The sequence below is a fragment of the Lissotriton helveticus genome, chromosome 9 (genome assembly GCF_964261635.1).
Source record: "Lissotriton helveticus chromosome 9, aLisHel1.1, whole genome shotgun sequence".
NCBI lineage: Eukaryota > Metazoa > Chordata > Amphibia > Caudata > Salamandridae > Lissotriton > Lissotriton helveticus.
The window spans coordinates 872,191,950-872,218,734 of NC_136070.1; the positions used below are offsets into that span (position 1 = coordinate 872,191,950).

The 26,785-nt window shown below is 42.9% G+C and overlaps 1 protein-coding gene across 2 annotated transcripts in view; it reads left to right on the forward strand.

Moving 5' to 3' along the window:
- LOC144783023 (cytochrome P450 2G1-like) overlaps positions 1 to 26,785 on the forward strand; it is a 278,934-nt gene that overhangs the window by 240,444 nt on the left and 11,705 nt on the right. For both annotated transcript variants that reach the window (XM_078662211.1, XM_078662212.1), the window contains exon 9: positions 9,414 to 9,555. In XM_078662211.1, coding sequence (XP_078518337.1) covers positions 9,414 to 9,555 — 142 coding nt within the window. The remainder of the gene's footprint in view (positions 1 to 9,413; positions 9,556 to 26,785) is intronic.

Genomic DNA, 26,785 nt, shown 5'->3' on the forward strand with positions numbered 1-26,785 from the left:
TTTCTGGGTATCCCACTGTGAGAAAGTCATCCTTTGTGCACTAATCACCCCGGTGTGTTGCTTGGTACTGGTGGTAATTGACTCTGGCAGTTCCCTGGGCTCTGCTTACCTGACCCAGCGCCAGTGCTCTGCTGTTAAGGTGTATGGTAATTACAATTGGCATTGACAGACCCCTGTCAGTCCCAAGCATTTAATAAGACAAGGGAGAAACAAATTATCTATGAGTCCCTAGAATATAATAGGGCAGGGAGGTTTAGAGGCCTAGTAGATTTCATGCACTGGGGTGCATATGGCTGTGTTGCCTGCTGTCGGATACTAACCAAGAATGAATCCATCTTATTATTACATGTAAGTCACCCCTAACGTCTCCCCTAGGTGCCCCATGGGTAGGGTGCCTTGTGACCATAAGCAGGGATCTTATAAAAGATGTTTAATAAGCCCTAGTGAGGGAAAAACTGCGAATATCACCCCCTATTGCAAAGAATGGCTCCATAGGCTCTTATTGAGGAGATTTGTTTAAGTATAAATATTGATAAGAGCGAGATAAAAATATACTTCAAGTTATCAGATTAATAGTTAAGATAAATTCAACAATTTGCCAATGTTAGATTTCTAATAATTATAAGTAAAGTTATTAAACTTTTAAGTGAGCTAAAATCCAGATTTCTAGCAGCCTTTTCCTGATTGGACAACCTTTTCTAAACAGAGCCAGAACTGCTTGATATGGTGTGAAGTGTCGTGTCAGAGTAGACAATGGATTTCCTGTGTGTGGAGAACTTTAGATGCAGATGCCAAAAGGCAGGAAGAGGGCAAGGGAGTCACACTGATCTTCAAAGGGAGATTAATTAATTAATTGTGGGTTTATATAGCGCTAGAATCAACTCCCGGAGGAGTATCTCCACGCTTCGACCGCTGGGGAACCCGTCCTGGCTCACCCTGAGAGATGGTCCCTAATGGGTATCTCTAAGGTGCGACCAAGCATCCCCGGCGGTCTGGGGGGCCGTTGTGAAGATGAGGCAAGCTAATGCCCAGAGTTGCCGAGTGTGGTCCCTGACTGGAGTAGGCACCGAGGCGAGAATTATCGAGCCCACTGACCCTGGTCCACGACCCTGCCGCGTCGGGAATCGAACCCTGGTCCCGGGCCGTCCTCTGCTTACGGGTCTGCCGCCTCTAACCAGTGAGCCACACCACTCCTCTTTGGGACCAGCACAGGCTGACCTCCATATTCTGCACCCCAGCCACTCAGTAGCCTCAGAAATTAGATTAGTGAAGGGAGTGGAAGGAGACTGTTAGTAAATCTTAGGCATGCCAGTGAGTTGGCCTAGCCCAATCTAACTCTTCAGGAGAGACTTTCTCCATTGTGAATTTTGTAGATATGGTGATTTCTAAGGCACGAATATGCCACACTTTGGAGGAAGTGGTCATACATCTGAGTGGCACTCTGCATTCCATTGGTCAGGTGTGCCCTCCTGCTTGACACCCAGGAACAATGCATAAATATGGAAGAGCTGCATAGCTCTTCAGATCCGCTGCCTGAAAAGAAGTACTGCCCTGCTGGAATTTGGATCCTGCACCTAAAGGACTGCACTCTGTCAGACTGCACCTGCTGGACAATCTGGTACTACAGTCCTAAGGACTTTGCCTTGCTTCAAGAGGGATTAAGGAATGGTCTTTGCAAGCCTCAGGTTAACAGAACCCACCTGCATCATTTCCACCAAGAGCCCCATCCTGCAGTGCAGCCAGTGGACTTTTAAGGATTTGGCGTTGTACATTGTGGGAACTGTAGTTCAGAAATGCAAAGGACCATCTAGGAGATTCCACACACTTGGATGTGTGTTTTGGATACTTTTAACCCACAAAAGGAACTTCAGGAAGAAGTTCCAGAGGTTTGGAGCTTCTTTTGGAAAAAGCTCCTCGAGGTGACCTAATTGACGTCTGACGAATATGGATTAATCCGCAGAAAGCCTTTAATAGGGAAATAGTTCTTGACTCCCTGTCCTGTAATAGAGGACTGATTACTTCCTGGATTCACTACGTAAAGTCCATGTTTAAGGACTTGAGGAAGTCACAGTTTTTCACAGCCCTGAAACCTTGACTAAGCAAGACGTTGCTCAGGTTAAATCTCTGTTCAAAATGTATAGACACAACCTCATAGCCACAAATGAGTTCCCCAAAACCACAGTCAGAGAGATGCCCTGTCCTGCAAAGTGATTAAGGCAGGGGAAACCCAATTTACCCTTGTAGGCTTGGGCACTGGATCATCAAGGTCAAGGGGTGCTACAAGGGACTTGATTCTGAAAGCAACTCTACTCAGTTAGGAGTCGTATTTGGATTATCGCACTCCTGTGTATCAACAGAATATCACATGTGAAGAAAAATCAAAAAATAGAATAAATCACTGGAAGGAGAAAGATACAAGGAAAGAATAAAAATGTATTCATAAGAAATTGTATAAATTTAGTAATACAGTTTGCAAATAGACATATGGGGCGACATATGAAAAAATGAATTTAAGCAAAAAAAGTTATGAACAGAGGTATAAGCAACATAAACACATCAGTTCAAAACTAAACATCAACTCCTGACAATTAAGACAAACAACCAGAAAAATTAATCAACAATGGTTGTGTGCTCTTGCCAAAGCAACGTTGATGGAGATGATGGGAATGTCGACGTTTCGGTCTATGATGCTGCCGTCATGTAGACCATCATCAGGACAGACAATTCATTGCTGGTAAAATACCCCCTGAAAATTGATGAGGCACTATAAGCTAGCTAGGAACCGGGCCAACATTCTCTAATGCAAGGTAGTAGCCAGAAAATAAAAAATATCCCCCACTTGAAACCCATCCAAAATCGATGAGATGAAGTGAAGCAAGCAAGCAAGCTCAGATATCACTGTAGTGTTTAGGGGTATGCAGAGTGGGAGTAATCTCTCACCAATTTATTTTTTATAAAAATTGGTCCAATTGATGTATGTTACAATGCACTCTTCCAAGGCTAATCATAAGTCATGTGAGATCAAGTGAGCTATACCTTTTTGTTAGTATTTAGGGAGAGAGAAGTCTTCTCTCTTCCTAAATAATAAAAACACTCTTGCTCCCATGAAAGGTGGCAGTAGCCCACTTGAACTCACATGGGTTCAAGTGAGGAAATGCCCAATGATGAAGCTTGCCAGAGTTGTGAGGGTGAGTGCTTTGCATTTTCTAATGGAATATCTGTCCCCATAGATGTGTTCAGAAAGGATTAGTCCTGTTCTTCTTTAGGCATGTGCATTATTTGACAGGGAGGACAGAAAAACTGCTCTGTAGGATTTATTTTTTCCTTTTTTGTGAAATTGAGTTGTGGAATGTGCATTCTTGAAAGAAATTGAACAAAAGGCTGCTTGCTTTGTTTCCAAGCCTTTCTCGGGGAGCCATTAAGAAATAATGCAGAAAGAAGTTCCTATTTACTGATCTTCGTTTTCAATGTGTTTTTGGAGATTTTCAACCAATGTAAGATTGGGACAAACAATGTTTTTGAAGCATAATGTCCCTATGAAATTAGTTAAAGACATGTTGGTTTGCTATTTGATAAAGGCTGCTGATAATTCTTTCAATGTTCAAAGTTTTCACTTAAATCTTTCACATTCTGAAGCTGCGATTAAGCCCCCCCCCTACTTTTATTTACTAGAGTCTACTTAACAAGTTGATCAGCTTGTGATGTGTCAATTTGTTTTGTTTTCTGATAAAGCATTCCGTTGCATCATTCTTTAAAACAGGTTATTATAAATCATGGTTCTTCTTCAATATTAAAAACAAATTTTAAATATGTTAAAGGATTTCATACAAACCTGCCTTTTTCAAGATTTAGTCTGGTGCTCACCTACATAATAGAAAGTGAAACAATCATAAAACCAGTAAAGACTGCAATGTGATATTCACTCCTCTGTAGCACTGGGACACAGCTTTTGTAACCTACCCAATGAAGTTCAAATGATGCAGTCTCCACCAGCAACTTGATACATTTGAAAAATGAATATTAATAGCTACAAGAAAAGAGGGGAAGATGTCATTAAAGATTAGGCAGAAATATTCAGCTGTTAGGAACATCCAGATGGTTCTTGTTTCTAACTTCTATCACTTGACACAAATTTGTCATTATAAATTCATTCGTTTTACAGTCAGCCTTCAGATCATTAGAAGTATTGACGATTTGGGTCCTAATCCAAAGGCAGGCAATCTGGGAGGGATTCATAAGTGTAATGTACCTCAGCTGAGCAGTTTAAGTGAGCAACTCACTCCATTTAGTGGCTTGTAACTGTGTCCAACACTACTATTGCAATTGTGTGGTATCAGTTATACAAAAAGCTAAACACAATAAAGAAACTGAGGGCCCGATTCACAAAGGTAAACTGAAACGAAAGTCTAACTTTACAACTTTCGATATTCACAAAGGGCATTTACAAGTAGTAAAGTTAGACTTCTGTCTCAGTTAAAGTTATGTTTTGGTCTTAAGTTTGTCTAGGACCAAAAAGCTAAACTTAAGACCAAATGTTAAGTTTAACTAAGACAAAAGTCTAACTCATTATTTTCTATTGCGGAAGTCATATGTCCTCAGTGTTGCAGTGGATGCTCTAGTACTTTGTATGGATAGAACGAAATTATTAGCCTGGTCTGCCTACCTGAGAGAAACAAGAAGACTGCTGCCAAAACTAAACAAAAGAAGGGGAAGCAAATGAATAAGAGAGAAGGAAGGAGGGAGGGGGCAGAACGATAGAGGTTGGAGAGGCAAAAAAGATAAAGCAGAGAAAAAAGGCAGCACATGCATGAGAAGAAGAGAGATACATAGCTGTCAAATATTTCACTTACAAGAGGGAATAGTGCACAAAATCCAGGATTTTTCTTTATATTCTGGGATTTGCAGTACTCTATTCCACTATCGAAGCAGGACAATAAGTCCCAGGACAAATGTTTGGGTTGTGTAATGTTGTGTGCCCAAGGCCCACATTCTAATCAATGAGTGACATGGACACCATTCATGAGCATGTGCATCCAGTCTCTTTTTTAATATTAGAAGGGGTTCAACTGACTGGTGATGCCTGTGTTGGATGGGTGTGGGGTGGTGGTAGAGGCCAGCCCTGAAGGGTGTGCTTGGTAGCTAGTACATGCTGGGACACTAGAACGTGCCCAGCAGGACACTACATTTCTCTCAAACTTTATTGAAAACAAAAACAAGTCCAACCTGTGGGAATAAAACTAAAACCCACAAAGACACCACTTAGTCTCTCAGCTTCGATAGGCAGTCCACAGGACAGTTATAGCTAGGTGGACTGGTGCACCTGGGTGCACTAGGCATCACAGCACCTGTCAATAATTTAACCAGCTACAACCTGGCACGAATAATGTGTAGACTGAGTCTGGATTCTTGGACAGCCAGTCAGTTGGGTCACTGTCCACTCACATACTGTTGTAGGCCTTGTGTGCCTTTGCAGTGCTACGGCTGGTGTAAGCAGTTCAAACTTGATGCATCAGGAGCGTCGGTCGATTCCTCTGCGGATCTTACTCTTATGGACGTCTTGACTCTGTGAAGGCAAGCCTGCTCAGGATTGGGATGGCATCGACAATGCTTGGGATATCTTCCTATGATGACCAGGTGCCTTCTGATACCATGACGGTCGAGCAGCCTGTCTTGAGGACCGTTCCAATGAGTTGCCACGGGACTGCGTTGACTGTGCAGGACTGATTGCTGGAGACCGCTGCAGGATTACCAGCAGAAGCCACAGCCAAATCTTATGTACAACCTCAAGGGACAGATGAACCATGGTTGGTGTAATTACTAACAGAACCCTGGGCTATCAGATAGTCTCTGGACACTTGGTCTCTCACATTGCTAAGGGAGCCTCATTTGTCTCTGAATGTTTGCAGGCGTAAGGCTCCACCTTGGTGATGAGATTCTCCTTCGTTAGAGCGAGTGATGATCATGGCAATGATGATGTGTTTGCCATTAGACGACCTAGATGACAGGTGGCGATGATTTGCATGGTTTCAGGGGGACTAGAGGGACTTCGCAACCACGTTACTCTGTGTATTTGCTGGTTCTGTTCTTCTCCCTTGGCATGTGCGGTTGCAAGCAGGGATGCCATCTGTCTCAAGCAGCCAATGCTTGGGAACTGGCAGTTGCACTGGGAAGCATGGGGTAGAGACTCGGTTTGCGATTGCTGGCAGCATATGTTTGGTCTCCTGCTGAGCTGTCACCAGGGACACGCTTAGCCTTGGTGGCTAGCTTGTGCCTATAGATGCACTCATGTAGTGGTGCCGTCCTCTGTCTTGTTCCCTTGTTCATTCCTCCAGAGCACCTGCATTCTGTGTGTTCTGAAGTCTCTTAGGAGGTGTGTGGCGATTCCTACATAGAGGGCATTTCCATAGCCCAGTTGGTAGGTGATGAGGGTCTGTGTCACGGTGCTTCTTGTGTGTAGGAGTAGCCACTTGAAGATCTTACGTAGCATGCAAAGAGAAGGGAAGCAGGCAGACAAGATGGCGTTGATCTGTGATTACAAGGTGAGCTTGTTGTCATGATCATTCAAGGTTTCTGCTGTGATCGTAGGAAGTGGGTGCGTGTCCTAGTTCTGATGGCCACCAGGAGTCATTGCATGTGTTGCTGTCTCTGTGTCTATGTTCATCTGCAAGTAGTTTTTCTTCACTCAGTGGCGGCATTTGTAATGCATATGCGGAAGTTAATTCTGGTGCTGGAGGGGTTGTCAGTGAGTAAGAGGATTAGCTGAGTGTCATCTGCATAGGAACATACGTTGAAATCATGTGATCTGTCGATGTTGACAAGCAGGGTTATATATGTGTTGACGAGCATGTGGCCGAGGGATGAGCCATGGGGGATACCTCAGGTGATCTCCTTGGGTTCAAAGGTGAAAGGTGAGAGGTGGATCCTCTGGGTTCTTCTAGTGAGGAAAGAGCTGAACTATCTGAGTGCATCCCCTTGGATGCCGAAGTGGTGGAGTCTTTAAATTAGCCTTTGGTGGGATACGGTGTGGAAAGCTGCCAAGAGGTCGAGGAAGATCAAAGATGGTATCTTTCCACGGTTGAGGAGGTTTCAGGATGTCATTGGTGGCTGTGATCAGGGTGGTTTTGGTGCTGTCATAGCTGCGGAAGTCGTGCAGTTGGTTCTGCTTCAGGTGTGTCATGACTAATAACCTTTAAACCATTCTCATGTTCCAATCAAAAATGACCTCAGCAATCACAGTTTCGTAAACCTAGGCCTGTAAGTGTCTTTGCATGCATGGGTTTCTACACTGCACTTCAGCTAATGATTAGCAGCCATCCTTTTATCAGACAGGATCTGTCAATTAACTGATTAGTGAACCTTTATCTTTTTTTTGCTGTCCCACGTAAAAATGCCCCAGCATTGACAGTGACCATGTTTTTGACTAACTTTATTTTTTCCGTCCTGTCTTCCTGTCCTTTGGTGAGTGACTCAGCTGAGTAGCTTGTAGGGTAATCATTCGTTAGTCTGTCCTATTCCATGTCAGGGCAGGAACTGTTCAGATACAAAGGATACTTTTGCATAGTCAAAAACACATATGAAAGCAGGGCTATATCATGAAAAATATGGTATCTAAAGATGGTAATGGCTGAAGAAAGCACAAATTGTGATTCCCTAAATGCATTTGCAAAATAGGTAATCGCCAAAATTGTGATTACCTATTTTGCGAATGCATTTTGGGTTGATTCATCAGAAATGGCTTTTTACTGGTCGCAAACGGGCAGATTCTGCGAATGGGCCCATTTGTGACCGGTAAAAATCTTGATACATGTGCCCCATATTCTCTAACTGATAAAGCATAGCAATTTGGGGTTTTGTTTTTGAATTGCGCGCCTGGTGCAACCTGCAGCAAATGAATGGGGCGTTCTAGGATTCATTGCCACTAGGAACTAGCATTTTTGGGGGGAAAATAATCCCTTAAAAACACTTACAATAGTCATCATAATAAATATCTATTCATAAAACACTTCTCAGTCCTGGGCATATCTGTTTTTCCAAGATTTCACCATTGCTCTTAAAAAGTGCGGAACCACAAATAAAGTGTGTTCGTACTGCAGAAGTTGCTTGTGCAAAAGTGCAATTCGAGGCCTGACTGCGACTAAATCGGACACATACCTCACCCCGAGTTCTTCATGAACAGAGTAAGCTGGGGTGCCTTGCGGAACTTTTCACACCAGTCTCAGCCACCACTGCCCCCAGCTCTCACTTCCATACACGGACTTGAATACACAAATTGACTGATATAATTTTAAAATCACCCCAGGCGACCATGTACCTAATCTGTGTGCAAAGTTTTTAATGGCTCCTATTGCATTCTTCATGTCCATCACCTTCTTTTCTCTCAGTGCAAATATATACAATGTACAATAGTGCATAACATCTACTAAAAAATAAATACCATTATTAAACTAAAAATTGTTTAAACAATGGATTGATCCATGATCAGTTATTGTTCTGTGAGACACAGCGGTTCCTTACAACCCATGCATATCAACATCTGGACTAGAGGGTATTTGAGACCCCCAATGAGGCCGAATAAATCCATTGAGGGAGTTTCTAACGTTTTAATATTAAAGTCCAAAGATAGTTTATTCCATATAATTAGGCGATGGGAGGCCCTCCCTACCTACTGCAGAGGATTGTGTTCCATTGAACTATTGGGTGCTTTATGCACTGCTATTAACCTCGGATCAATTATTCCAGTGGTCATATCATCAACTGTAAGCCCATGTGTAATGTGAAAGAGCTGCCTGAGTTTGAACAGCAGCTGAGCAATAACAACAGTTTTCATGTTATCATTGCTACTGCATGGATATAATCAAGATAACTCCAAATGTGCTCAACCTACAAAATTAAAGGCCTGTATGTGAGTCCCACCATGCTGAAATGTTTGCTACATTACCCTAGTTTGGTGCTCTGCAACATTGGAACCAAAAGTCATGCTTATAGTTTTCCAGGCCTTCCACTCATTTCGCTCGACTTTTTCCTGAGCAAAAACAGCATTTTAATCAATATATTTCTGTGATGCAACAACTTGGCAATCTAGATATTTAAAAAGAAATGCATGGCCCCCTGGGTAAGCAACTACATATACAGGTACAGCCTAGCCTTTGTCATGATAATCCCTAGAACTATTCTCAATCTAGCTACTCCAAACAATACATACATCCTGGTATGTGGAAACAGATATTATTGTTCAATTTAGAAAAGCATGTTTACGTCTGTTGGTTGTTTCTATAAGTGTGTTAAAGTTTTTTTTCTTCTTTTTTTGAGACTGATCCTTAACATATTGCAGATCTCGTGGCTTATTTCACTGTATAAAACTGTAGTTGCCTGTATTCATAGTGTCTTGTTTCTGCGTTGTGTTGCTTTTGCAGGGAACTGATGTGTTCTTCATGCTTGGTACTGTAATGTGGGATCCGGAAAAATTCAGTAACCCAGAAGAATTCGACCCTCATAACTTCTTGAAAGATGATGGTAGTTTCAAGAAGAATGATGCTTTCATGCCATTTTCCACAGGTAAAAATCAAAGCTGTATTCCCAGCAAATGACTTTTTTTGCCCATTAGTACATTTCATCACTAGACTGGTCCTGATATTTGAAGTTTTAAATTAATATGATTTGGCACTACCAGTAGTTTATCATGTCAGATGGAAATAGTTAAAAGTGTGTCTGTGGATATATTATTTTCCTGACAAGGTCAAGTTAAGACGATAATATTGAAGATTGGCCCTGAAGTGGTTGTGTTAGTGTCTGCCATTCTACTGAAAAGTTCTTGATTTTCGATGGATCTCTAACAGCTTCAAAGAGGATGTATTAGAGTTTGGTAGAAAAAGGGAACCATTGATTATTGGTGGTTCTCTCACTCTGCCACACTTGCTGATCCCTCACTTCAATTGAAGGTGAGTGGACAGACAGAATTTCCATAATTGAGAGGCCCACCCTCTTCAGTGTGGGATTTATGACTCTATTTTTTCTTTTGCTGTGAAACTGTGACAAGCACACGAGTCGCAAAAATCAAAAGGCAACAATAGATTTGTTTTTCATTTCGCAAAATAAACCCATTCACAAAAGAAATGTTGATTACATTATTGGTTTACCAAAAGTGCCTCTGCTTCAGATGAATGCCCTTTTGTCAAAATGTTCCCTGTCATGTTGGCAGGGTCTTTGAGTTTGGCAGGTGTGCTTAAACAGGAACTCGCACCAACCCAAACCAAAGAGCATTGTCTGATAACCTTGTCATATTCAGAGTCACACATCTATCCTGGCCACAGTTCTTCTTCTCTATATTATCTCTCATTTTCTCCTTCAAAATAATGTAATCACTGAAGCACCTCATCTTCGGGTAAAAAACAAAATATTCTCTGATACCTTGATGAACCTTGCAAGTCCCCTTGTTTTGAACTTCCTGTCAAGAAAATAAGATAGGGAACTCTCGTAGAGTTAGGCAACCTCATGTCTGCAGTTTTTCAAACAGATGGAGCTAGAAAGTATTGCCTATAAAGGGATCTTCTGTAATTATGGCATAATTTCATCCTAGATGTTATCTAAAAGATAAAAGAAAGTCAGCTTTTGGAAGCCTAACAAGGGGTAGCGTGGCCAACCACCATCTGAGGTGCCTTCAGGGAAGCTCTAGACCCTGACCCTAAAAAATCCTGCAAAAATGGCAGAATATGCTATTGACAGAGAGAGGCACTGGAAGAAACACGAACCAAGAGCTCCTGTCTTCCTGAACTGATTCTTTGCTCTTGATCACTTTGTTGACCTCTGCACATCCCACAGCCTGCGGCACGCAGCCTGGGCACTTCCTGGTGAGTGCCGCACTTGCATGTTGACAGCCTGCAGTGGCTCACAGCAGGCGCGCAAAGCCCATTTGACTCAAAGGGCTTCAGACCCCCGTCGTGTGTGGCAGCCCGGGATGAGAAAGCTCCCCGGGCACACACACAGCCGCACCTGAGCACTTCACAGGTCTTTTAAAGACCTTTTGCTTATTAATGAGGCATTGTTGTTGTTTCACCCTTTCTAAGAGCCCCTGCAGCTCAACTCTATTACTTAGAGATTCAGCCCCCCCTGAATTTTTTTCTTAGAGATTCAGCCCCCCCCCCGAAAAAATGTCTGTGTACTGACTCCTTGGAGAAGGAGACAAGGGGCCCTGTATTTGAAGAAGCTGAGGGAACCCTGCGTCGTTTGCTGGAAATGACCTCCAGCCTGTAGTAAATGGATGGCAAGCTAGATCATATCAGAGTGCACCTTGACCAAATGAAGGAGAAAATGGATAAGCACGGAAGTCAGCTGAATGAGGCAGCGCATAGGATCTCTGCAGTAGAAGATGTCGGTGAACAACCCGGAAGAGGCTGATGCCCATTGGACTGCTGTAATAACTAAACTAGTGGCAACAAATGAAGTGCTTGAGTCATGCGCCAGGCATAATAAACTTCACATGGGCGGTCTGAAGGAGTCCATGGATGTGGGGAGGAAGAAGACATTCAAGGAGCCGTTTCTCAGCCAAGTGCTGGGAAAAAAATGTCTCCCAAATCCTTTTTGTAGAGAAAGCACAAAGATCTCTGGGCCCCAGACCTCTGCCAAATTTGTATGCCCAGTAAATATCAGGTATAATAATATTGGTATGAAAACTCGAGAGTTTAATGCACTTGCTGGAGAGATCTGTATTTTGTCTAGTCCCAGTTGCGAATCAAAGCAGCATGGAGGGTAAAATATGTCTCCTGCAAAGAATATCATGTGACACACAGATGCCAGATTTGTATTTTATGTATATAGGTAAGTAGTTTACTACTTTTAACAGAGAGATTCTTTTGTTACTTGCAGTTCATAAATAGTAATCCTAATACAGCACAGTGAGCTATGAAGGACATGTGACTCCGACACCTTGTAACCCTCACTGTTGTATGTAACACATTCTGTACATTGATTAAAACACATATGATTCATTGTCAATGTGTAATTTGTACGTGAATGTAAAGTGCTCCAACACTCTGGATTAGAATGAGTAGCACTATTAAACAAATAAAACAACATAGTGGTATTAAATTGTTGTTTGTGTGAATACTGCGACAGACCAATTCATCTAACATTTTTAAAGTGCATACATAGATCATTTGCGGAGGTACTTAACAAAGTCAAAAGCATGCCTTTCTTAAGTAACTGTGAAGTGATAGATGTGGGCCTTTGTTTCCCTTCATTGCATTTGCAGCTAGGTGTGAGGTTCTCGCCAGGATACTCAAACAAAAGGAGTTCTGATGGCCCCTTAACCTCAGCCTTTGTTTTGGGCTCTGATGGAATTTAAAATTTCAAGGCCCTTTCGCTTGCACTTTGCCACTTGGAATGAAAGCAGGTAATGTGCAGGTGCTGTTGAATGTGTCCTAGTGTCTGAAAATCACACCGGGGGGAGTTCAGCATATTTCTGTGGAGCCCAACTTTTCGGCAGAGGACACGGCGTCCACCATGTGAAAAGAGTGGGTAGATGCTATCTATCCGCATATACCCTTGACTTGTGCCCTCTGGCCACCCCTTCGCGGCGCAAGTGCTCCATCAGCTAGTCAAGTCTGACAGCTTGACGAATCTTTGGCATGAGATTAGAGATGACTGCAGAGCATACTCATCCTGCTCTTCAGCACATGATATGGACTCCCAGATCGACTTCTGGTTATTAGCTAACAAGACCATTTTTTGGGCAACAGATTAATCCACTGATGACCATGCTAGTGTTGCTGGGACAATATGGTTGTATGCCAGTTAGGCTACTGACAAAAAACTTGATACACTTCTGGAAATGCTCCATCATATTTGGCCAGAGATTTCAGTGGTCTCAGTGTTCCTGGATGCCAAGAAAACCTTTGACCTCCTTGAATGTCCGGTTTTGTTCCCTGTTCTGCATAGAATGCATCTAGGCCAATACTTCATGTGATCGTTCCAATCACTGTACACAGAGCAATTAGCTAGAGAGCGGGTTAATGGTTATCACTCCAACACCTTTCAAGTTGGCTGGGGCATAAATCAGGATTGTTTTCTGTCACCTCTGCACTGTGCCCTGGCTATAGAACTCTCAGCCTTCATGCTATGGGACCACCATAGTCATAGAGGTAATACATTCCTTACTCAAAGATCCCTGTTATGATTGTGGTTACTCAGGTCTTCAAATTATTTGGGAACAGTCAGAGATGTCCCCCTAACCAAAAGCACTCAAAGACCTAACCGATAATTTCCCCGGAAATGGAGGAAGGACTCTGTCCGCTACCTGGGTATTTACAATAGCCAAGAGTGTGCACCTATACTGCTGGACAACTATCAGCAGTAATAGATAAACTGACGGCCTGTATAGAGTGCTGGGTTCTGCTTCCTATTTACATGGTGGGCAGGATTGCCCTAATCAAGATGCTTGTACTGCCTATAATACTATATCTCTTTGTAAACACCCCAATCCAGCTGGGAAAGAGATTTGTTTCATAATTATGGGGTCAACTCACTAGGCTTGTTTGGGTGGTAATACACTGCATTTGAGCTGGGAAAGGCTTATGCAGCCCGATGAAGGTGGTGGACTGGCTGTTCTGGACCCTGAGAGATACTGACAGCACAATCATATTATGCCATTTAATGGGTGAACTCACATAGCACAGCACCACATATACCAACTGAAATGGAGTAAATAAAATTGAGCTTACTAAACACTATTGTGGTCCTTAAAATACGCCAGCCTGGTTAATATGTCAAAACAATCAGGTATACACACTGAGCACTATGATCACTAGCCAGCTCGGTTGTCACAGACACAGATGTACAAGAAAATGTATGGCATTAAAATGCTGTCTTTCCCAAGCAAGCCTTTGCCATGCATGCAGCTTTTACCATGCATGGTAATTATATGTAAAGCAAGTGGGTAAGTAGAAACCCTATGTAAAATATATATAGAATTTAAATTTAATATTTCATGTTTTTTTCTTTTTTGGGGGAGACTCCCCAAACTGTCTTGTTTTTATTTTACTCCTAACCTCCCTTTACCACTACCCACCCATAATCCTAAGATTAACTTTACCTCCCTTTACCACTATCCACCACTAAATCCTAAATGTATCCTTAACTCCCTTTACTGTTACCAAAACCTAACCCATAAAATGACCGTTACCTCCCTTTACCACTGCTCTACCCTAAACCTTAAAATTACCCTTACCTCCCTTTAACACCGCCACCCCTATACTCTAAAATTACTGTTACCCCCCTTACTTGCCATGTGTGGTAAAGGCATGCATGATAAAGACATCTGTTTGGTAAAGGATATTTGCCTTTATAAGATGAACAGGGATTTGCTCCATGTGACAGGGCACTACTAGGACATAATGGGAGGCATATTTGAGAGTGCCACTCAAGTGTAAAATGTGGACAATTTGCTGAGAACTGAATAAGCGAATGCCCATCAATCTAAGACACAGATTCCCACATTTCCATTTTCTGAACTGATTGTACTATATGTCCTAACTACTGCACCAGACTGATCCAACACAAACCTCCAGTGACTCTAGATGCTCCTCCAGCCCAGCCTAATGTATTCACTTGCATGGTTTTGCACTCCAATACATGAGCTTTGGGTTGAGGTCCCACAAGTAATCAATGATATAGCCAATGGTCTGTTGTTGTGCTTGCCACTCCCATTATTGATGAGTTTGTTGACATTCCACAATTCTCCAGAAAACCTACGGCACTATTGCTTTTAATTGCTAGGCATAGTATAGAAAGGGCTTGGCTAAAGGACCCAATGTCCAGGTTCAGAGACTTGTTCAAGCATGTTGTACCATGCAGCTGTAAGGCAGAATTATATGTATCCCTCCAACCAGCAAGTTCAAGGCCCAAAGATTTTTCGGAGCTGTTCTGTGAGTACATGGTGCACATACAATAGACAACCTGTGATTATGATGGCCCCTGGAAAGATCCTTCATGGTCTCTGCCATTTAACTATAGTCATAATATGACATTAGGACAGAGGAAGGGTTTAGTACCATTATTCATCATTGAGTGATGATCAGAATATTGTATTGTTCATACATACATGGCATATTGTTTCTGCTAGAGACTGACTTCGGATTCCTCACTGTGTGAATTTTCCCAAGTGCCACAGTGGAAATGGAAACTTTGATAGAAATTCACTCGTGCATCAATAGGTGATATTGTGCAGCTCCTTCTTAGGTCTGTCCGGGACGGCTGGGACATCAGGGCCCATTCCAATGGAGCCTACTCCAATTCATCCCATTTCATTCTATCTCACTCCACTCTACTCCAGTCCACCCCACTCTTATCCAATCCACCCCACCCCACCCCACTCCAATCCAACCCACTCCATTCTGCCCCACCCCAATCCAATCCACCCCACTCCAATGTAATACACCCCATACCAATCTACTGAAGTCCATCCCACCCCAAACTACTCCAATTCACCCCACTCTACCTCAACCCCATCCACCCCACCCCAATGGGGTCCATTACACTCGATCTAATCCATCCAGCCCACCACACTTCAATCCACCCACTGCAGTCCAACCCACCCCACCCTGCTCTAATCCACCCCCTTCCAGTCCAGTCTAATCCACCTCCTCCAGTGCACTCTAATTCAACTCACTACAAACCACCCTACTCAAATTCAATCCACACACCCCAATACAGTTCAATCCAATCTACTTTATCCCATTTCAATACAACCTAATCCAATCCAATCCACTCCCTCCGGTCCACCTACTCAACTCCAACCCACTCAATCCAACCCACTCTACCCAATCTACCCCAATCTACTCCAATTCAATCCATGCCACTACCTCAATAGACTTAACCCACTCTTCCCTATTCCACCCCAATTTACTTTACAGCACTTTACATCACTCCGCTCTACGACACTGTACTAAATGACACTGCACTCTATGGCACCCTGTGCCACTAAACTCTATTCCCCTCTACTCAACTCCGACACTCTACTCCCCTACTCGACTCGACAACAATTTACTCAGCACATCCTGTCTATGACCCTCTATTCCCTCTACTCCACTCTAGGAGGCTCCATGCCACTAACATTTACCCACTAACATTTAGCCATGGTGAACAGCAGGCACACTGGTGTACAAAATGGCATAACACATTGTCAAAGCCAATAACTCTTGTATAGGCAAGACCTATTGGTTTGGCCAATGCTTTTAAACTCCTGTCAGAGCCCCAATAAAAAGCTACTTCGGACAAGTGGCACACAAATTACCCTGGCAGACCTGAACATAAAGTCAGCTCATGTAAAGGCGAGAGGGGGGCTCTGGGAGGCCTGAAGAAAGGGGACATTGTATATGTATAGTGTGAAACCTCAAATACATAAAAAGATGTTAGAAGAGTATGGCTCCCTGTAGCCAGCTCAGTTGGGCAATGCTCCTTCTGAAGAGAACTGATGGTAATACCTTTTGCTAATTGTTAAAAAAAAGCAATAGTAAATAATTTTTTTTTTGTTTACTCATCATTAGCAGACATTGACACAGCGATTTTGTACAGCAAGTGAACACTTCTGGCACTGGCAAATAAAGATTATGATTCTTGCCATATTGAGAAAATATATGCTAGGGAAAGATGATGCCCACACTGATTTATACTACTGGCCCTGACAATTGTAAACGTGGAATATGATACAAATACAAATAGTGCGCTATTAGATATCTGCATTGTTGACAGATTCAGGAAAGGCCATTCTCGAGCAGCTCGGGTACCACCTGTTCCTTGAAAGCACAGGCTTTAGGAAGCATATGCATATGTAAGCCCTCAAGAAAGATAAGCACATGGGGACAAAATGGATGGTGGCTGCTAAATCAATATAAACACCTGTTGCTGCTGTCTACTATTATATGACGTGCCTCAACATTTTCATCATTTTAATCGATTCAATTCGAAAAGTCTTTATTTCGATACATGATCATAAAAGACATTTATACTTAAAACAATAATAACATGGCATTCCATTCGCGTTATAATAGAAAAATAACCTTATATATGATAAGTCCACGTTTACTCCATCATTAAATACAATAAATTAGTCTAAAACACAATAAAAAGTGACAAAAATCCCAGGCCATAATACTGTAGGGACCAGAATGTGATTGGGACCAGTTTAAAAAATATTTTTTTTAAAAGACTAAGGTAATCCAAGTATATCCAATAGCAGTTATATCTTACTCAGCCTATAGGCACGGGTCATCCACATTCCATGTAAAAATATGGCAACCGCAATTACAGTTGATTCCTTGCTATCCATTTTTAATATCCTTAATGCTTCAGTGCCAGTATTGATCCCCATCATCAAACAGATGGTCTTCAGCCATGTGCGCCTCAATTTTATATAAGCTGGACAAACGAGTAGGATGTGACAGACTGAGTCGGGCAAAATGGGCATTCCATACAAGTACCGGGATGCCATTTACCAGTAAATGAATTGATAGGGAGGGTACCAACCCTAAATTGATGGTACCATTTCCTGTCACTAGGTACCGTAATAATATTCCAATACCCTTCATAGACAGAAGCGTGTTTGGTCTCCAAGAAATCTCTTGACAAAGAGGGTCTGGTTAATGACATAAAACGTTTCATGGTGACCATATTCCAATATAGCTCCTTGAAATCCTTTCGAGATGGAAATACATTATCTACAGGATTTTGCCACAAAGAGTTAAGGCCCATGTCATTATAGGTGGCCTTTACCTGCCTTAACCATAAGATTTTACCCGCACTATCGGCATCCCTGATCTCAAGTAGACCTTGTGCGTACTGGACGAGCTCGGGGTAACCCATAGCCTCCTCCAGTAGGCCACAGGTCTATAGCGTGGCACATCCTCTAGGAACTGGCATCCCAGATCGTAATAGAGGGGTAATAATGGAGTAGATTGTGGGAGACCTATTCTACCCCTCAAGAATTTGTGTTGGGAAGTCGTCAGTGCCGCTAGATTACTAAAGCCCCATAATTCGGCCCCATACAGGACCGAAGCTGTAATTTTTTAGTTATAAATTTTTAAGACTGGGGCAATCGGTTTCGTATAGGAAAGGTGCTGTTCTTTTAACAGGGCGCCAGATAATTGTGAGTGTTTAGGTACCAACTGATCTATATGCGAATTCCAATTTAATACGTAAAAACTTGGGTCTGCTCAAGTGTGGCTTTATTTGGGGTTACCCCCCCTTTTACAATCTTTTGTTTATGTAGCACCATGAACTTAGTCTTGTCCACGTTATTTATAAGGCCGTAATCCCTGCAGAACACCTCAAATCTCACAATCGCCGTCTGCAGGCCTCGTTGAGTTTTGGAAATTAGCAAGGTATCGTCTGCAAACATTAGCAGAGGGATCTTCCTACCATCAAGGGTGGGAGCATCAGTGGGGTGATTTAAAAAGTACTGAGTCACCCTATTAATGTACAGAGAAAATAGTGTTGGGTGCCAGTACACACACCTGTCGGACTCCTCTGGCGATCGGAAATCTGTCTGTCACTTTCCCTTGCTGACCCCAGCGAACATGAGCAAAATTTGCATCATGGAGTTTAATTAATAGGGCAGCAAGTCCAAAGGCATGCCCTGTTCCGCAAGGATACTCCACAGCTTGGCATGCGGAACTAAGTCAAATGCCGATTCGAGATCTACAAATGCAGCATATATTCTACCACCTTTAAGGATCACCACGCGCCAGTAAATTAAAACAAATCTAAAAACCTGGTCTGTTGTGCTTGTGTGTGAGCGGAACCCAGCCTGTAAAGGTGAGAGGATATCGAACTCATCGATCCAACCCTGAATTCTACTCAGCACAAGCATAGCAGTCACCTTCTAGATACAGTCAATTAAACGTATAGGCCTATAATTGCCAGGATCTGAGCGATCCCCCTTTTTAAAGATCGGTATAATCTCCGCACCCATCCATGATTCAGGGATGGGAGAACCACTTGCAATGGCATTCACAAGAAGCTGGATATAGGTTACCCACAGAGCCTTATTATACAAGAACAGGTCAGCAGGAACGCAGTCAAGCCCGGGCGCTCTACCACTCGGTACAGTATTGAGTGCAGTGTCAACTTCCTGCTTAGTAAAATGCAAGGGGGGATTGCCAACATGGTTAATCGGGGGACCCTGAAATAGTTCACATTCTCGACCATTATTGGCGAACTGTGTCTTAAAGTGTAAAACCCAAAATTCGGGAGATACATGGTTGGTTGGCGGTTGGCTGGACTTTCACTTGACCAGATGCCAAAGTACAACCATGTTCCTGTCTTTGCTAGCATGGTACAGCTCTTTCCAATATTGCTCGTCCCATTCTTTTTTGGCCTTGTGATGCACTGACTTGTACTTCACCCTCGCATTTTTTATCCTATCCCTGTTTTTAGATCTTATTGCCAGTGCTAGCGCTTTGTAGGCCTCCCTCCATGATTTCCCATACCATGAATCAACCGATGCTTTGGCATATTTTTGGGATTTTTGAATGATAGTTATAAAAAAGCCATTCAGCTTGTTAAAAAGTTTAATATGAATGGAAGTAGCGTTGGACTTATTTTCCTGTTGTATAACATTTTGGAGGTCTATTGGTCACCTTTGCGACCAACTGGTTCATAGCCTCTAACTGATCCTCTTTATTTCATAGATTCGACTATTGTACTCTCCTGGTATCATTACTTAGGTGTAATTCTACACCCGCAGGAGGGTCCACTACAACGTGACTTCCTACTAGGTGAAATGATAATACCAGGGGGTTATGATCACTTTCCACCCTTTCCAAGATGATCATGTCTATTAGACAAGGCCAATATTCCTTGTTAAGGAGTATATAGTCTATACGACTACATCGCAACCCGCTACTATAAGTGGGAGAGCCCTGCTTATCTTATTTTGCCCTCCCGTCAACCGCCCTTAATCCATACTCCAGACAAAGCGCTTTTAACTGTAAAGCAGCTTCCGTCCATTTCTTGATGGGGGTTAATGTTAGTTGTGGGATGTCCCATTGCAAATCCTCCTCAAGGCCTAAGTCTACATCATTAGTATCTAGTGGTTCAAAGGAACAGTTGAAGTCCCCGGCGACTAATATATTTCCCCCTCCTTTATACTGGTCGAGTTAGGAATCAAGAAGAGCGACAGTACCTGAGGCTTTCCCTCCGGGCATCCCTCTAGCATAAACGTTAAAAAGTATAAGGTCCTCGACACCAGGGACCTTTATCTTAATTATTAAAATATCATTACTATCAGTGTCCAACTGCTGTACTTTATACCTATCATTCTGTCTCACCCAAATAGTTAATCCCCCCATCGGTCTCCCCCTTTGACCAGCAATAGCAGGTTTGAAAAAATGTAAGTAGCCTAGTCTGAACTCGGGGTCCACTGACCATGTTTCTTGAAAAAACAGAATTTCATTAGTTTCAATGAAAGATTGCCATCTGATGACAGTAGTTTATTGTTCAGCCCTGCAATATTCCAGGAGGTCAGAGCAAGGTTCAGTGGCCCGGTGCTAGATTTGGCACATGTATGTAACCAATTATCCCCAGGTACTGCACATGTATCGGTTACATCAGCCAGGGCTCATTTCTTCGTGATATGTCTTAGTAGTGCTATCGTCTAACTCAAAAGTATTTACTCTAATATTTAGACCTTCAGGGGCAGTATTTGTTGCAAATGGGGCACCCCCCTAGGTTCTGGAGGTTAGTTTTGGACCAGGCTCTCCCAGATCCCTTTTACCTGGATCTGCAGAGGTAAAATGATTGAATATGGGACCCAGTCAATCATTTTCCTCCAGTGAGCTAAGTGCCTCATATCTGTTAAAGATCGGGACTGCACAATTAGTGGGGCCTAGCGAATGTGCCGGTATCCTATGTGTTGTCCCTCTGAAATTTGTGCTTGATTGGTAAAAATACCCCTGCGGGAGGACGTTAATAACATCTTTGCATAATGCAAAAGAAGCTGCCCGTTTTAGGATACACTGAACCATACTTGGTGACCTGAAACTTAGAACTACACTGTCCCCAGCCAGGCCTTTTTCAGATTTACCAACCCAGGTGACCCTTCTAACCATCATGAATTCAGCAAACAGATGGCTTCCAAGCCCAGTTCTTAGATTCAGGAAATGAAGGGCCTTGTTCTTAAGCGAGGACCAATGTTCCTCCTCACGGGAGTTCAATCTCGGGACATTAGCCAACACTATGGTATGGGGTGTAGCCTCGGGCGGAAGATCATTCATCAGGTTATCCCCTCCCTCGATCTGTAGTCTACCCACTGGGCCTTTCGGCCCTTCCTTGCGTGTTAGCGGGCCATTATGTGCTGGTATAGATGAAACAGAAGGATTAGGAGGGCGCGCTAGGGGGGAGTGAAGGGAGTGTGGACGAGCCACTGCTTGTCGTGGTAACCCAGATGTGTTTCCCACCTGACTAGACCCCATAGCCTCAGAGTGGCTACTCCCAGGATGGAGGGATGGGACTTTAGTTATATGCTCCTCTATTTTAAATAATCTCTGATCTATTGCGGCTAGTCTAAGCATAAGAGGATCAATCAAGGCTACCAATTTAGCTTCCATCCATTTTAAAAAGACATCTTGAGCCTCTGTGGGATCTAAATGATGTGACCCTGATGGATTAGGATCTATACTTGCTGCACCCACCCCGATATATCCAGACTTGGAGAGTGGAGCTGAAAACCCTCCCCTCCCTGGAGCCACACTCTTGTTCTTAGCCTGCTTTGATACCTGAAGGCTGGCTTTAGGGGCACTACACGTTTTCCTTTTCTTTGCTTGAGCATTGCTTCGGGGGGCTGCTGCTAAGCTGCCTGGTAAGCACATTAGTAGGAGTGACTGGGGGTGAGGAACATATGCTATCCCGTGCAAAAATGTAAGGAGCCTAGCTGAGGGCTGCCTGTTGTCACTAATGATGGTTGAGGACATAGAGTTGGGTCAGCAGTTGGTTCTAATAAGGGAATTTGCCCTAACGATGAGCATGAGGGGTCCAATGAGAGCCTCCTTTTGGTTAGCTGGATCTCATGTATTAACACGGATTCCGCCCGACTAAGGAAGGCATCCAAGGTCCCAACCACTCCCACCCCCGCCCCTCCTTTGCGCGGGGTTTTGCTCATACCCAAACTGAGTAACTACAAACAGTTATATAAAAAAGGATCAGCTTACTAAACAAATACAGTTCCTTCAGCAAATTAATACGCCCCCCTTCAGTTCAAGTCCAGTAACAAAAGCTTACGTAATGTCCCGGAGTCGATGTTGGAGGGGTGGCACAGCCCGGGCTCTTTCGGTCACTAACGGGTGCGGACGGGCCTGCCCTTGTCCCGGGCACGCCCATGCACGTCCTGCGCTGCGCGAGCCCTTGCGCACTTAAGAGGCACCTCCTGGCGCTTCCCTGTGACGCAAGATGCACGCGCCACACAGGGAACCATTTTAATCCACAAATGATGTTCAATGTAGAGTTGCTTGTACATGGAATTTGATAGTTAGTGATCTACTAAGGAATATCCATTTGAATCCAGTCACACTTCAAAACTCGTTCCTAATACAACTTCTTTTTATTGGTGTCTGCTGGAGTTTATAGGTTTCAAGTTGCTGTTTTCATTTGGAGAGCAGAACTTGTCTTATATTTTCCTGCCTGCCCATAAAAATTTGCAACAGGTATAATGGTTCACCTCTCTATCCATTGTCGTTATTTACTTACCCATTTTATGTTTTCTCTGGATTCACCCTTGCAGTTTCCAATACCATTCCTACTATGCCAGTTATTGCCATGCGATGTCCAGCTTGTTGATATTGTCAAACTCTACATGGCCATCAAATCCACCCTTCCTTACTGGAGAGCAGGTCTGACAGGCATTACCTCTGTTTCTAATTGTCTGTGCTTTTAATGGTTTAGAAAGGAGAAATAAGTAATGGGAGACAGGAACAGAAAGTAAAAGGCAAAGCTGAAATAAGATCAGAAAAGGAGACGAGGACAGACGTGGCATGAGGAAGAGGAGGAAGGTATCCAGGGAATGAAAGAGAAACAATGGAGAAAGATCAACTGTGCGAAAGAGAGAAAAGGAATGATGGTGAAAGTGATTCAAAGTAATAGTGAATGAAGAGAGAAAGTGATGGGAGTAATAGCATGGATGCTGAGAGAGGGAATGACGAAGTTGAAAGTAAAAACAAGACAGTTATAGGACGAAGGAGAAAGCAGAAGAAAGAAAGGCTGAGAGATGAAGGTATAGAGGTGATATGGTAAAGGAGGGGAGGATTTAAAAATGGATGAGAGAGCAAATTTTGTTTTGAAATTTTCTTTGGTAAGAACGCCCCCTAAGCTCCTGTTGTAGTTGTCGAGATAACTCACTGCGCACACAGTATGGTGGCTGGTATGTCATCATTTGCCAGACCTGCTTTTAGTTTCCAGTCCATCCTTGACTGACCTCACAGGTTGAACATTCAGTGCCAAGAACACAGATGTCATGGTGCCACGCTCCATTTTTGAATGGTTAAAAAAAAGAAAATTGACCTACACTGGCAGGTGAGGTAATAAAATGCTTTTAAATGTAGGTTGTGCATGTGATTTTGGGTAAGAGAGTGTGACTATGAGAGCGAAAACTTGTGTATGTGTAGGATTTGTGTCTGTGTGTGTCAGCCTGTGTGTGAGAGAGTCATCAACTGATAGTGACTGAGCATGAGTGAGAGAGATAGAGTGACTTCAGGTGAGTGAGAATATTTTAGCAAGAATACATTGGAGGGAACTTTAGAGATTGTGAGTGAGAATTTGTGAGTGACAGTGAGTGAGTGTAACCACGAGTGAGAATGAGTGAATCAGTGTGATAAAATAAGTGAGAGTGACTTAGAATAAGGGATTGAGAGTAAAAAAAGAGTGTGATTATAAATGAATCAGAGCAAGAATGCGTGACTGAGTAGAAATGAGAGAAACTAGGAAGTGCACGAAACTGAGAATAAATGAGAGCATATGAGTGAGAGCAAGGGTCAACGAGTGAGAATGAGTGTGAGTGAGTGAATGCAAATGAGGGAGACTGGGAATTTAGTGTTATGCTTGTGAGTCTTGGATCTGTCCAGGCATACCCAAGAATTTCTTGATTTAGAGAGGCACCCTTGGCAAAATGCGTCTGCCAGTGTACTGAAAGCAATTCTGATCACTACAGGCACCTTTGATAAAATACTTGTACTGGCATATTATAAACTTGGCATAATTATTCCATGGTGTAATACTGTTCTTAACTTATGGTCACCCTTGAACAGATCTGTGCTAGCACATTGTAGGTAATACCTGGTGTATGAGAGTAAAAAAGTGAGATATGGGATGGGGGCAACTATGATAAAGTACTGGCCCTGAAATGCTAGAGATAACTTTCGGAGATCGTGTCAGCACCATAATATAGGTGGTACCTAAAATGGACAGTTGTTTGTTTTGTATTTTCATCTTAATAATGCAGTCATTATGGAAAGTCAACGATGCCAAATTATTGTGATGTTCTCAGGATTAAGGTCACATGACCTCCCCTTCTAGAAAGCTTTGGCGTCAAAGGCGATATGATGCCACTTCCTGTGCTGTCATTAAGCCAAAGGGTGTGTGATGTCACTTCCGCTACCTCTGGCATTTTGGTTAATGCACATGCTGTATTTGAGAACCTTTCACAGGTGCTACCTACAAGTGCCTGCACTTTGTCTTAGAGAGGTTTGGAATGCAGCTATCCACTGCATTCTGGCTCCATTGTGTAAGTAAAGATTGTAAAGTATGTTACTTAAAACAGGAGAACTGTACAATAGAATAATCAGGATGTAAACCCTACAAAACAATGAATTTATAACACTGCATTCAAGCACTGGAATGTTTACTGATAAATGCTTACTTCTATCTCTTTTCGTTTAAGTTAACCCACTTTGGGTATTGAAAACCTTTAACAATGCAAGCTGTTCCTGTTGCAATTATATCTACATTCTTATCTTCACATGTGTTGCCTCAATCTGTATTTATGCGGTTATCTCAATGTATATAAATAAAGAGCCAGGCCTACTGATTTTGGCAATGCTTCTTGTAACTCTCACCCAGATGCAAACCAGTCAATGACTTCTTAAAGACTAGAACATGTGAAGCTGTGCAGAAACGACATGCTGCTTTGTTTACCACTGGGTCACTTTGTAACCTTAGCTATAAAAGTGGTTTGACTACTGGGGCTGTATCTCATAACGTGGACACCTGAAGTAAAGGTTTGGTCAAAATGTGTCTTGAATAGTGGAAGATATGAGGCATCAGTATTTTACTACCATAGACAGTGGTAAAGTGTTGATTGTGATTTGAATGTTAAAGGAATGTGCTGCTTTTGTTTGGAAATATTTGAACAAACAACGGTTTTGTGGGACTGCTTTGTTACTCAGTGAATATAACTCTCTCTCTTCACACAAAAACAATTTGCTTCATTTATTCTCCAAACAGGTATTGTATGTCATATATAAACAAAACGAGTGCAATATATCTTTACTGATAACTGACTTTAACTGATTGAATAATATATATCAAATCTTTATTTCGGCCACTGGCCATCAAAGATGTACAATAAAACATACACTAATCACTGTAAAATCATCATACACAATCAGTCAATACATACTTATTCAATGAAAAACCTTAAAATTGAGTGCTAATAAAATTACATTCATAAAACTATGGACCTTTACATTAGGAGGGAGCTTGGGTCTTCAGAATGCGGGTGCGAGTGTGCCACACATTGATGAGAAATTTTGTTATTGCAAACACAGTTAGGGTTGAAATGTCCGTTTTTAAAATTCTGTACATTGGGAGGTACTCCTTGCAACCCAGATTTCTGATCAAAGGTAGGAGCCAATACTTCCTCGCTGTCTTATATACTGGGCAAAACATGACCAAGTGTAAATTGGTTTCGTCCGCACCTGCACAGGCCGGGCACTGTTTTGTCGAAGGGGGTGCTGACCAGGAGCTGGTAAAAGATCGTAGGGGCAGTGTGCCATATCTCCATTGGAGGAACAGCTTCCTGGCCAGCACGGGGGAAATATCATCAAGGACCCTCTCCAGCCTGTATGAGTCTTTGCTTTGCACAAATGCCGAGGTAAGTGACCCTTCACCCTGGCTGTCCAAAGCCATGACTAATTTTTGTCATGGTAAGCAGCGGCAAGAGCTCTCTTAGAGATGTTTAGTGACGCATCGGCGGGATTAGACCAGAGGTCAGGGAACCCTAGGGTCATACAGGATTTGTGGATATATTTTATCCAGGGGATCAATAGTGCTTTCGGGTGGGATAAAAGCTCCATCAATTCTGCCCTGTAGGTAAGAAGTTCTTCACTGCTCCATAGCCTTCGCCAAAAGGCTATGGGTCTCAACCCTAATTCGTCCACTATTGGTCGTAGACCCAGATCCAGCCTCAGGGGGAGGAGGGGGGTGCTAGGCGGAAGTGCGACTATCTGCCTGAAAAAATTGTTCTCGGTTGTTGCCAAGCTGCGGCAGGGTATGTGTCCCCACAATTCCGCACCATACATAGTAGCACCCCTCGCCTGTGCCTTATAAATCTGAATGAGTGGCCCCAGCGGACGGTATGTGGAGCCGTTCATCATCCTGGTAATACCCCCTGTGGTCTGTACCAATTTAAGATTAGCCCTATTCTGGTGTGGTCCCCAAGTCATAGATTCATTGAGAGTTACACCAAGATATTCAAAGGTGGAAACTCTCTCAAGCCGTGAGGCTCCCAATGACGGATTCGGCTGCAGTT